Source organism: Anthonomus grandis, chromosome 5 (assembly GCF_022605725.1).
Source record: "Anthonomus grandis grandis chromosome 5, icAntGran1.3, whole genome shotgun sequence".
NCBI classification, from domain to species: Eukaryota; Metazoa; Arthropoda; class Insecta; order Coleoptera; family Curculionidae; genus Anthonomus; species Anthonomus grandis.
Genome location: NC_065550.1, coordinates 19,688,929 through 19,702,384, shown reverse-complemented (window position 1 = coordinate 19,702,384; position 13,456 = coordinate 19,688,929). Strand labels below are relative to the sequence as shown.

Here is a 13,456-nt window from a genome sequence, read left to right as displayed (position 1 = left end):
TAAATAAGTGAGTCTTTAAGATTCCAAAATTTAACCAACTTTGAGAAAAATTGCACGACTAAAAATACAGAATATTAAAAAAACCGGCGAAATGAAGCCTAACCTCTTTATGTAGGAAACATACTTTTCCTTATGTTAAACGTGAAAAACTTCAACTTAATTACAATCCTTAATAGTATCTGCAGTCCTTTAACTGTTACATTAGTTTAAGGTCAGAAAACAAACCATTCATTAATGGCCCGCGTCATTAAGATGACAAGAGATATTGACAGGCTATAAAATTTAAAGCTACATATAAGGTTTATTTATATTAATAAAATAAAATTATTTTATCCTTGAATTAAATATTTATCAAAAGTGTAAACTTTTTGTTTATATTGTTATTTCTATTCTATTCTAAACCCGAGATAAACCCATAATTTAAAACCAAATTTCCTTCTACGCCTTTGCTTTTCTGCAAGTAGATTAAAATTTAGCGTCGGAAGCTAAATGCTTTGTTCCCCCCTCGCTACCCCCCGTGCATAAATCTCACGCAGGCCACCCTCCTACCGCAATCATATTTAACTGAATTCTTTTTACGCGGGTCCAGAGGAAAGACGTTGGAAATTAGAAATGCAGAGTAGTTTGTTTTCTATCCCCGGTTTCATGCCGTTATTTAAATGGAAGGATTTTTGGATCAATAGATCGGCAAGTACGTTCATTATCTTTATTATTTTTTTTATTTCAGAAAATGGCCTTCCGAGGCGACTTCGAACCGCGTACACCAACACTCAACTTCTAGAGCTAGAAAAGGAGTTTCACTTTAATAAATACTTATGTAGGCCAAGAAGGATAGAGATTGCTGCTTCTTTGGATCTTACAGAAAGACAGGTAAAAACTGTAACTATTTAATACGATTTTTTAAATTATAAAGTTCGAGGAAGACAAAAATAACGTATCAATCAAATTTATAATTTCTTTAAAAACCCAGGCTGGGTAAAACAAAAACCAAAAAAAACTATATTTTAATAAACCTAATTAGATCAAATTAAACGGCCTCAGTCCAAGACAAGTTTCCAATTATTTCGAGCTTAAGTAAAACCCACCTAATAGATCGAAGAGTACCGTCGCGTCTTTCTTAATGGATTTCGCCCTGATTAATGATCAGAACAACATATAACACTCCACTCGTAACGTCTTTTTGCCTTTTTACATTAATTCCTTTGGAAATAATAGGTTGCAAGACCGAGATTTTTCATTAGTGAGGCGACAGATTGCGATGTGCACAAGTCCATTTGTTGTTACGTGTTGTTCCGAAGAGAAACGATTTGTTATCTAATTAGAGCCATTGACGTTTTGAGGTCGAAATGAACAAAGTTAATATTCGACGAGTTCTTAGATATACAAGATATATAGTGCCCTCATAATAAAAAGAATAAATTATTTCAGATTTTTATGCTTTAGAAAAATTGCTCACGTCCATTCGTTTTATTATAAAAATGGCTCATACAGGATGTATCAAATAGCCTCGTTTTTTTTTCAATAGTCAAAAATTTTGTTAATGTATAATAACATGACACAATTATTGTGTTGACGCTTGTGTTTTGCTATCTTAAGACTTGTATAAGAGAGATATAACAAGTGATATAATAAGTCAGGATACCAGCAGTGGGAAATTAGCTCTGGCAATAGTGGCGCCTCCCTGGCAGTAACCTTTCCACAATAGCAGTCTGAAGCTAACTTTGTTTTTTAAATGTAAGTGAGATTGAATTTTTCATTTGTAATCATATGTAAATCAAGGAATTTGAAAGCTTTAACAACATTTAAGAGTTAAATGTCAATAGCACTATTTTCCACATTCATATTTATATTTTTGAATTTTATAATACGAGTTTTTAATAGGAAAAGGAAAAGTTTACAAGCACCACACCAAGTCTTGATATTTTGAGTGTCCACAGCGATAATTTTTTGCAGATCTATAGAGTTTTTTATCGAATTATCATCCATATCTCTCGAAAGATTCAAGCTTTTAAGAGGTCGTAAATTATTGACATGCCATTATAAAATATTTGTTTACGTGCCCTTTATACAGACTTCTTAAGTCCTCTCAGAGATATATGACTTAAAATCCTCCCAAAGCTCGGCACCATGTAAGCTATACTTATTAGGCTTCAACAGTATTAATACCTATTATACAATCGAATGCTTCTCATAATCTACAGTGATTTTATAATTTTAAAAGCCAAACTGATTTTTGTTTACCAGATTGGAGTTGGAAAAACTCACTACTGAAAGAAATGAAATAGATATGGAAATCAAACTGCCTCCATCATATATTGTCATAATAGTATAAACTTAAATCAAGTTGGTTTAGGCGTACCTTGTACCGGAAAATGGTTCATATTAGGTGAAGAAATATTCAAAAATTAAAAACAACACTGTATATTTTATTCATTATATAGATAGATTGAGAAAGCTAATTTCACTAAATTAGGTTTCAATTTCTAAGCACGATATTATGTTAATTTTGGTTTAAATATATCACGGTTTGAAAATAAAATTGTTTAAAATATATTCAGTCATGCTTATAAACTTGTACACTAGAAATAACGACATTAATTTAATGATATTTTTTAATAGTTCCTCGACTAAGCGTTTATTTAAAAATCCAGAAAAAGCAGAAACCTTGCCATTATTGATATTCCATTATTAAATAATATATAAACTTTTTTTTGCCGTCATTATGAAATATTAATTCAGTGCCTTATAGATACTTTTGATAATGTTTTCACACAGGTAATACCTACAGAGTTATAATAAAATGTCAAAATTTAATAGAAGAACTTTATTCGTTTAGAAACAGAGATTATCGAAAAGTAATCGTTAGCAGTTTTTCATTAAAAATTTGTCCTTTACCAAGTTAAAAAATTTTAATATTGATCTTTCGCATTTCCATCATTAAAATGTATTTAGGTACAGTCTAATAAATGACAAAGCTAGTCCAAAAAATATTTTTACTAATTCTATGAAAAAGCGATCAGTTGTTATCTATTTTACCATATACCCTTATAACTGACTCCTATTATCAAATTTCTATCAATGTTTCAATGATTCTTAACGCAATATTTCGTTAGCAATAATTATCTAATTTTTGACAGCATAGTGATATTTGACAGCATTAAATATTCTTAAAAAATTTGGTCAAGGAAAGAGGTTTTCTAATCTAATAATTTGATCTAGGGGTATTTCATATATCTTTAAAAAAAATTAGCTATGAGACAATTTTTGCATAGTTTTGGGCCTAACTTTGTATCATTACATGACATTCATAGAGATAAGTCCCTTAGGGCAGATTTGACGCTAAAACATGATTATTATCATATATGATATACATATTCGCTAACGACGATTTCAGTCGTTAGGGCAGTTTTGGTTGAGAATTTTTTTTGCTAATCTTATAAAAATGTTCCTATGTTTATTCGTTACACTAGTATATTTTCATGAAATGGTAAGATATTACGAAATATATGCATTCCGATATAGTTTGTGATAAGGAAGAACTTCATTCCGTTATCGGTGCGGCCAGAGTATTCATTCCTTAAATTACTTCGGAATGAGTATCCGTAGCGCCCTCTAAGGGATCATGTTTCAAAAAAAAATTAATGTAATTTCATTATATCAAATAACTATATAACATCAATTGAGGTCACCAAATCTGAAAGATTAAACCATTTTCTTGGATGCAGATACATCTATAGATTAATATGAAAGAGAAAATCATAAGCAAAGTTAAAGAGAGAACTGTAGTGCTAAACCGATTCCCTATTTCCCACTCGCGCTGGTGTGTTTCTGAGATATCCTCTGATCGGCATACGTTACACCTAATACTAGTCAAACTCTAGTTAGGGGAACTGAGGACAGAAAAAAATGCCCAGACCCGTCGATTTTTGTTTTGAGGGGGATATATTTTGCGCCTATTTTAAGCTCCGCCACTTCACCCTCTAAGCGAGGGTGAACAAAATGTTAAATGGAAAGGACTGTCAACTGATACTTATTTTAAAGGTCTTTTGACCTTGAGTATAACTGTCAACTTTGAGGCCTCTATTGTCATTCTTGTTGAAATCACAGCTCGTCAAATAGACAGCTATTTTTTTAATTTAATTAACTTACCACAAAAATTAGCCGCTTTAAGCTTCGGCACTAATGATGAGGGTCAGAAGATGATTAAAATAAGCTGGTAGTGGAGAAAAAGAGAATCCCAAAATAAAAATTAACATTTTAAAAATTTGTTTCAATTTGAAAAAGAGCAATTTTCTGATGCACTCGGACTGAGATAAAAACCATAAACTTTTTGTGATTTTTAATAATAATAAATGTAATTAATAATGATTTGTACAAAGAATAATTTATTTTATAAGTTGTTTGAAATGTTCGCCGTTTACTTCCATGCAGTGATACAATCGAGCTTCGAATTCCTCTCGAACCCTTTAAAATGTTTCAGTTAGCTGACGGCATTCAATTACGATTCGTAGTCTTAAATCCTCAACTGATTCTGGTTGCGTCTTGTAAACAACTGATTTTAGGTTTCGCCAAGGAAAGAAGTTCAACAGTGTTAAATCAGGTGATCGTGCCGTCCAGTCTATTGAACCCGTCTTTCCAATCCATCGACCAGGAAAAGTAACATCTAGAAAATCTCTTACAAAACGAGCGTAGTGCTCTATCATGTTTAAAGACTGGCTGGTTTTCGACCAAATCCGGGTTGTTTTCTAAAAACTCTGATAAATGGGCCTGTATGATCCAACAATGTGATTGCCTAGAAATCCCGCCCACACATGTAGTTTTAAAGGACGCTGGATATGTGTTGTGCTGGATATGAGGGTTACTGTCGCTCCAGTACCTGCATTTGTGATGGTTTTATTCTCCATTTAAGGAAAACGTGGCTTTATAAGAAAAGCAAACATTGTACAATGACAAGTTATGGTTGTTCAATTTTTCCGAAATATTTCCACAAAACTGTGTTCTGCGATCAACGTCATCTTCGTCCATTTCCTGAACCAACTGCTATTTGTAGAGTCGAAGCTTATGTCATGTTAAAATTCGGTGAACGCTGTTTCGGGATACGTCTGTTGATAGATTCAGTTAGTAGATACACTAGTTGGGGCCATAGCAACATGGCCAAGGAGTGCAACTTCAACGTTTTAATTTCGTATGTCTCTTTCACGTTTTTTGTTGCCAACAGGTTTCTGTAAATTTTCTCCACAATTCTAACACACTTTTATGGGTAAAAGAATGTTCAGGATGAATTTCATTAAGACTTGCAGCTGCAGCTCAATTCTCAGCGGTCTCAAGCGCATTTTTTGTTTCTAATGTAAAAAACAATAATTTCAATTCGTTCTTGTAACGTGAACGTCATTTTGAAAATTGTTAAAAAATTTGTGTTTAAGACTTAATGTACCAAACGCATAAATGATTGATAGGTATTTGTCATTCTTTTTTGTTATTATTTGAAAAGTTAATAGGTACCTCAATAAATTTTACCTGAATAATAAATTCTATTTGAGCAAATTTTTTAAACTTTTATTTGGGGTGGGTAGTTTGAGTTGAGGCACTCTGTATATTAGCAAATTAAATTAGAAAATCTTGCACTAACAAGCGAAATTATAAATAACAGAAAAGGTTAGCTTACAAAATCTTAAAATGTTCTTAATAATTTTTTTAATTAATAGCTTTATCAGCAATTTGACAAATGTTCGTCAATCACCAATGCGACAATTAACATTCAATGAGTACTTAAACAAATATTAGAAGTTTTAAAATTACTGCTTCAGGTAATTCTCTAAATATTCTAAATGTTCATGGAATATATTGTCCTATTTTATTACTTGCATTTGGTACAAGTTTAAGGCGTTTTTACAAACTAAAATGAAATACAGTGCATCTCAAAAGTTATGTCTAAATTCATTTAAAATTTAGGGGTGTGTTCGAAAAAAAAAACGCTCGGACCCGTCGATTTTTATTTCAAGTTGCGCATTTTTGTACGTGAAGTTTGTATATACAGCGTTGCTCAAAAATAAATGACGACCATCAACTTCATTTTTTCAAATTAAAGCACCTTTTTTTATTTCATCTTTGAATTTCGCGTGAAATTCTACGTATGTTTCATGCATCATGTCCTACTAACTAAGATACCTAAAGTCAACAGTTATCGAAAAAAAGACGATTCATGTAACAAATAAAAACAGAACAAAAATTAAGTTAAATGTTCAAAATGGTTGCCATTCACGGCTTGACAATATCCAAGGCGATCAATAAAGTCTCGTTGCACATTTTCAATCATTTCCGGAGTTATGGCGCGCATACTTCTCGGCGAATTCTCTCTTTCAAGTCGTCTAGATTATTTGGCCTATTAACAAATACCTTCGACTTGAGGTATCCCCACAAAAAAAGTCCATTGGTGTTAGGTCAGGCGACCTAGCAGGCCATTCTATGGGTCCTCTCCTTCCTATCAACCGATTGGGAAAGGTTTCATCCAAAAATGTACGCACAGTTGCAGCATAGTGCGGAGGAGCGCCATCTTGCTGGAAAATTAGTTCTTCGTCAGGATAGGCTGGGTACAATGGATTTGGAAATAAAGCTAGTAATGCTGGAACTAATTCAAATTAGAGAAAATCGAGATACACTTGTCCCGTTAAAGTCTGTTCAAAGAAAAAGGGACCTATTACTCTTCCACGCACTATTCCACATCACACATTTAATTTTTGAGGGTACTGGGTGTTTACATCCAATGCGGATTTTCTGTTGCCCAATATCGACAATTTTGACTGTTCACACTACTATTTAAACAGAACGTGGCTTCTTCGGAAAAAATAATATTTGTTACTAAATTATTATTTAGATTGCACATGTTTTGTAAGCGTTGACAAAACTCATTTCGCTAATCGAAATCGACATAAAATAACTCTTGCACAGGAATAACTTTGTAGGGTCGACATCAAATAACTCTTGCACAAGAATAACTTTGTAGGGGTGATATTTGTGCTTTTTAACTATTCGGTGAACTATAGATTTCGCCATATGTAAATTTGCCCCAATCTGCGACAGAGGAGTGCTTGGATTTTCTTCCAAAGAAAGCAAAACGTCAAGTTGTTCATTTTCATCTCGAGCAGGACGACCAGATTTCGGAAGATCTCTAACATGACCGAATTCTCTAAATTTAGCCTCTAGTCTACTCACCACCTTTTGACATATCGGAGGACGATCAGGATGGATTTCATTGAATAATTGAGCAGCTTCTCTTTGAGTACGTGTTCTATCACCAAAACCAACCATGCACAGAATTTCTATTTTTTCTCGTTCCGTTAACTTTACCGTTGTGAAAACTGCAACTTTGCTCGTACATTTTACACTTGACAATATCTGTTTGGCGTACAACTCTCATACAGTTTCTATGAAAATTCACGGTCACCAGCCAACAATAAAAAAAAACACGAATGAATAAAATTTTGCTCTGTATAAAAATTCTCAGAGATAAGGTGACTCGTAAGGTGAACTTCAATAATAATGTTTGGTCATCTTTTTTTTCAATAGCTGTTGACTTTAGGTATAGGACATGATGCATAAAACATATGTAGAATTCCACGCGAAATTTAAAAATAAAATAAAAAAAGGTGCTTTCATTTGAAAAAATTAAGTTGATGGTCGTAATTTATTTTTGAGCAACCCTGTATATACAAACTTCACGTACAAAAATGCGTAACTTGAAATAAAAATTGACGGGCCCGAGCGTTTTTTTTTTCGAACAAACCCCTGAATTTTAAATGAATTTAGACATAACTTTTGGGATGCACTGTATATTAATCCGTCTAAGTTACCTAATAAATTATTAATCTTAAATATATTAACTCTTCTAGGTAAAAGTATGGTTCCAAAATCGAAGAATGAAACACAAACGCCAAACCCTTGGAAAGCAAGGAGAAGACGGCGATGACAAGGATTCCGTAACTAGCGAGGGCAGCAAAAGCGCTAAGCTATCAGATAAATACTTAGATGACGAAATGTCCAAAAAGAGCTGTCAGGGATGCGAAATGCCTTCAGCAAGTAAGTTTATACATGCAATAAGACCATATGTCATACCCTAAATATAAAATATTTAGGTCTTTGTGGAACACCAGAAGAGGTTCCAGATATAACATCTTCTAGGGGTAACAACAATAACACCCCAAGTGCGACAAATAACAATACAGGGGCATTCAGTAATGGCAATTCTAATGGACCCAGTAGTATCGGTAAGTAATTTGATTGCATAGAATTTAAAATTAAGTCTTACTTAAGAAATTACAGGTAGTGCCGGCTCGTTTGATAAACTACTTGAAGAAGACTCTCGATCAAATGAAGGATGCGCTAGCTCAAGTGCAACTTTAAAAGTAAAAAAGGGCGGAACCACCCCCAATTCCAATACAATCAAAGTAAGTGGTGTTTTAGGCATCCGCTGTAATATATTTTAAATGTTATTATCATTAAATAGGTTGAAAATAAGAGAAGTTCACCGAGCCTATGTGATAGAAAAGTAAGTTTAAGTAAGGCCTCGCCGAGCAGCATTGTCCATAAAGACAATTTGGGTCACCTTGAGAATACCAGCAGTACTTCGCCATCTGTAGCAGCAAAAATGTCACCGAAAAATCCTGTTATTGCAACTGGTGCTAGTACAAGCGGCGTGTCACATTCAGGAGCTTTGGGTAAGCAATTTCAGTTTTATATGGCAACTTATAAAAATCTTTTTTGAGTAAAAAACAGTTAGTATCTCCCGACAGAAATAAGTCATTTTAGCTTAAACGGATGATCCGAACACTTGTTATTCTACCTCTAATCTCCCTATGAAAAATCGTATTCCCTTTTATGATTTTATGCATCATCATCCCCCTATCACCCTACACGGGGATGGAACGGGATGGTTTTACTACATATCTTTTCATGTTTAGAATATATATAGAATATATGCTATACGAAATGTTAGATTACCGTAATTAATCAGGGCTTACCGAAGTTTTTGCGGTCGGTGATGCCTACTTCAAGGTCCGTTAACCTACATTTGAGTTTCAAGAACATATGAGGGTTAATTCGAAAAAAAAATAGTAAAATAGGTATGAAAAGGTGTTATGATTTAAATTGAGCGCCTCTCAAAACATCTTTTGTCGAATCTTCTGTTTGACCTTCAAATGATCTTGAAACTTAGGTGATATACATTCATATACAATACAGGTTTACGGATCTCAAATTTGTCATCACGGTGACAAAAACCTAAGTAACCTTATAATGATCTAATATATTTCGTACCCCTAATATACTGTGAGCATGAAAGGAAACGAAAACCATCCCCTTCGACCCTTCCCTTAACGGAGCGAAAATGCTAAAAATTATAAAATGGGAAGTATTTCATTAAGCGAGTACAAGTTTAAATGCGCAGATTCTATTTTAAAATGCTGTTAGTAATGACAGTGTTTGTATATGAGGAAGTGAAGTAAGACAAATATATAGTTACAAAAATTGGGGAGGTCTGTTTAAAGGCATATTTTTAAGGTAAGATCAACTTATTATCCTGTGGATAGATATAAAAAGAGTTTTTCCGAACTTTTTTTAACCAAATCCTTACTTTTCCTTTGTTCGAAATCTAGCACACCAATAAACCTGGGAGGTTTCTTTAAAATTCAATGATATTCTCTGAATAGGCCAGAAAGTGCATAATTTTTACCCAATAATTTTTAACAAGAACGCTATTTGTACCTCAAAAAAACTCTCAGACAATTTTGTTAACCAATGTTCAAGATTCAGCAAATTTGAGGGAATGTTCACAGATACTTAGCTGATCACTCATAAATATTTGACACATTAATATACTGAACTTGTATCTAAGATAAAATGTTTTAGTCCAGTGATAGAGCGTTTTTTTTTCAAATAATATGTAAGTTATAATAAACTAAAGATAAGTTAAATTACAGATAGAATAATTATAAGGCAACATTTTTAGTAACATTCGTTGAGACAAAAAAAACTTCAGATGTTGGAACATTTCAACTCTTCAAGATGCCTGCAAAATTAAAATTAACTTCACTTCTAACTATATTCTTAAGAAGTTGTCCATATTGATTATTAACATATAAAATATTCGTTTATGTTGTATAAGAAGACTAAAGTCCATTTTATTCAAATGTGGCAACCAGGTACTGGAACTGAATATTGCTGTTTATTGCATTTTCTGTTTACTTCACAGGTATGTCGCCGACAATGATGTATCCATCCCACCTACCAAGATCTTCTCCAACAACTGCTACTGCCATAGCATCAGCGACTGTAACGATCCAAAATATGCCACCCAATTCGATACCTCCATTTGCCACCAGAGGCGTATCTGCAACCTTTGGAAGTCAACAATATCAAATCGCTAATACAAATCAGATTGACTATAGCAAAAACAAGGGAGCGTATGGAATGGGACCACAATTATATAGTGATGGTGTGTTTTTTAGAATTAAAACAATATTTATTTTAATAATGTTCTTTATGGTGTAGGAATGTATAATCCAGATCATACTACAGTAACAGATGGAGCTGGGTACAGCAGAGGACAATCACACAACAGCCTGCCAAGAACCGGTCGAAATTCAAGAGTACATAATTTTCATCAAAACTATGCACAACAGCATGCTGCCTACAACTATGCTTATAATAAAACTCATGGTGCAGAAAACTATGCTTTAACAGGAAACAATCAAAACAGTTATGGTCACAGCTACCATCCTTCTGATCATGGTAAGAAAATAATTTAATTACTTTTAAATTTACAATCTAGCTAGTTATTTTTTTAGGTTCATACAATCATTATCCATATGCATCAAATAGTATGTACAGCTCAGAAGGAACCGAAAATATGCAACCTCACAATATGACCAGCACCGTCCAAGATGCCAACTATTATGCTAACACTCAAATTCAGAAGGAGTTTCAGCAACAGAATAAGGTAGGCACACCAGTACTTTTTTATTTATTGTTTAGTTAAAAGCTTTCCGTAAATTCTATATTGTACCAATTTTCTGGGATAATAGGTCACTATTTAAATAAATATTAAACTTATTCAGGTATTTAGAATTATCAAATCAAACTTTGCATAATTAAGTTCAATCCCAGACCAATAATTCTTAAACACGATGATTCACTTAAGATTGTTTCATATACTTGTGAGCTAAGGTTTTATCTATCAACCGGAAATCACTTTAATGAATAAAAATTCTAACTTGGAAACTACCTAACTAATCCAACGTTTTAATAGTTAAATTTTATATCGTTTTTGAGGTAGAGAAAATCAAATTTAAAACGAACTATAGAAGAATACTTAAAAAGGTAGTGCCATTTATTATCAAATTTTAACACTTCTTCAAGTGGCTCATCAGATCCTCCTCGCGTTGATAATTACTTGGGCAAGTCGCAAGTCCTCTATTGGATTTCTGCACCAATCTGAATAGTTCCTCTTCGCCGCGAATACCGGTCTGTTCGCGAATGTTCCTTAGTCAGAAAGCCTGCTTTCTTACCACTCTTCTACGTCCTTCTACTTTTCCCATCGAGATCAATTGTAGGATTCTCTATCGCTCTCCTTTGAAGACATGTCCAAAATATCAGGTTTTCCTGCGCTTAACTATATTTACTAGCTGTCCACGATATTTTCAGCATTCGCCGGTGTGACATCTCGAAAGCTTCTAACCGATTAACTGTAGCGGCTTTAATTGTTCAGATCTCTGCCCCGTACAGCATCACTGATCATTCTCTGCCGTAAATTTAAGTTCAGGTTTCATTTTTTGGAATGTTGTTCAGGCTGTCTCTATTCTACATCTTCTTTTTCGGTGATTCAAGAACATTCAAGATACTTAAGCTGGATTTCTCTGTCAATATTTTTCGTATCAATCTGCAGTGCAGTATCAGGATGTGGTTGTCGACTGAAGGCCATCAATTTTGTCTTGTTGATATTTATATGTTGAGCCCCATTTCTTGTCCTTTTGCATCAACTCAGTTTATTAGATGTTGCAGCTCTTCTAGAATAAATTAAGTTTATTAATTAATTATGGTAATTATTTAAAATTTTCAAAAACCCTCCAAAAAAAAATGAAAGGCAAGAAAGGCAAATTTATAACCTACTTAGAAAACAAATTTTCAGATTCTGAAAGATTTAAATTCCATTTAAACTCCACATAATAGCAAAACACCATATTTTGTGGTTTACGAAAAATACCAGGGAATATTTATTTTATAAATATTTCCTTACGACTTATAGTAAGTAGCATAAATTTACCTACACATCCACTAGCAAAATATCTTTTATTTATGAAGCAAAATGCTAAATTTAATATTATTTAAATAGTGATGGTAATACAATAAGTCAATAAGTCAATATAATAAGTAACTATCAAAACTTTTTATTTATTTTAGATGGGTTACTATGAAAACGCTTATCCTCATACCCAATCATCCAATCAAGTACCGCCAAACGGAGAAACTACATATACAATGACCTCGGAAATATTTCCTCCTAATGCTGCTCCAGGAGTGATGACTCCGCCATCTAGTGTTCCCACAGAAAACAGTGAGAATTACAACTTCCACCAGTACTACAACACCGACAGTACAACTACAAACGCAAATCAGCAAGTAGCGCCGCCTGAGAGTAGCAACGGATCATCAGATTTTAATTTTTTAAGTAACCTGGCTAACGATTATATCCCAGAGTATTATCAAATATGATGTAATGTGCAATCAAATTGTTTTTAAGTGATATATATTCTGTTAATAATGTTTTTTTTGTTTTGTTAAGTCCAGTTAGTTTTTAGGTCAATGGAATAGTTATTATTATTGTAAATATTGTAAAAATGTACAAATCAGTCGTGTTAGTCGGAAAATATAGCTTTAGAGATAACACATATTCGCTAATTTACATCATCACGGTTAGGTAGTTGTCTTACATCTTACAGTTTTATTTTCTTTTGACAATTCAATGTTAACAATTATGTAATGGGTTATGGTTAATATTCCAACGATGTTCTAGATAACAGTGACTATAAAATGGTGAAGATGATTCGCATTCAATTTATGTTAAATAAAATGTTTTAAATATATGAAAGTGTTTATAATAACCTTATAGGAAGCATATTGTCAAATTAAATTATATATGCTATTTAGAAGGGGTTATTGTAAGTGAGGACATACAGTCTAAATAAAAGAAATAAATATAAGTAAAGAAAATTGACAAAGATATAAATGGGTCATTTTCAATAACCTTTAATATTTCAGTATCAGTATCTTTTAAAAAATTGATGAAGGAATTAAGTTATGTCATAAATTTTTTAAATTGCTACAGCTTTGAAAAATTAGGTTTTAACATTGAAAGCGGAAATAAATTGTGATTTAAGCTGTTATTTTTGGCTTTGTTAGAAGG

General features: G+C 33.0%; 1 protein-coding gene across 3 annotated transcripts in view; it reads left to right on the top strand.

Moving 5' to 3' along the window:
* Positions 1-13,092, top strand: part of LOC126736832 (homeotic protein proboscipedia) — a 232,748-nt gene extending 219,656 nt beyond the window's left edge. For 2 of the 3 annotated variants that reach the window (XM_050441382.1, XM_050441380.1), the window contains exons 4-12: positions 728-870; positions 7,890-8,076; positions 8,133-8,264; positions 8,311-8,444; positions 8,504-8,714; positions 10,247-10,489; positions 10,546-10,785; positions 10,842-10,993; positions 12,454-13,092. In XM_050441382.1, the coding sequence (XP_050297339.1) occupies positions 728-870; positions 7,890-8,076; positions 8,133-8,264; positions 8,311-8,444; positions 8,504-8,714; positions 10,247-10,489; positions 10,546-10,785; positions 10,842-10,993; positions 12,454-12,765 (1,754 nt within the window). In that variant the 3' untranslated portion in view covers positions 12,766-13,092. The remainder of the gene's footprint in view (positions 1-727; positions 871-7,889; positions 8,077-8,132; positions 8,265-8,310; positions 8,445-8,503; positions 8,715-10,246; positions 10,490-10,545; positions 10,786-10,841; positions 10,994-12,453) is intronic. The other variant, XM_050441381.1, reaches the window with a different exon arrangement.
* The last annotated feature ends 364 nt before the right edge of the window (positions 13,093-13,456 follow it).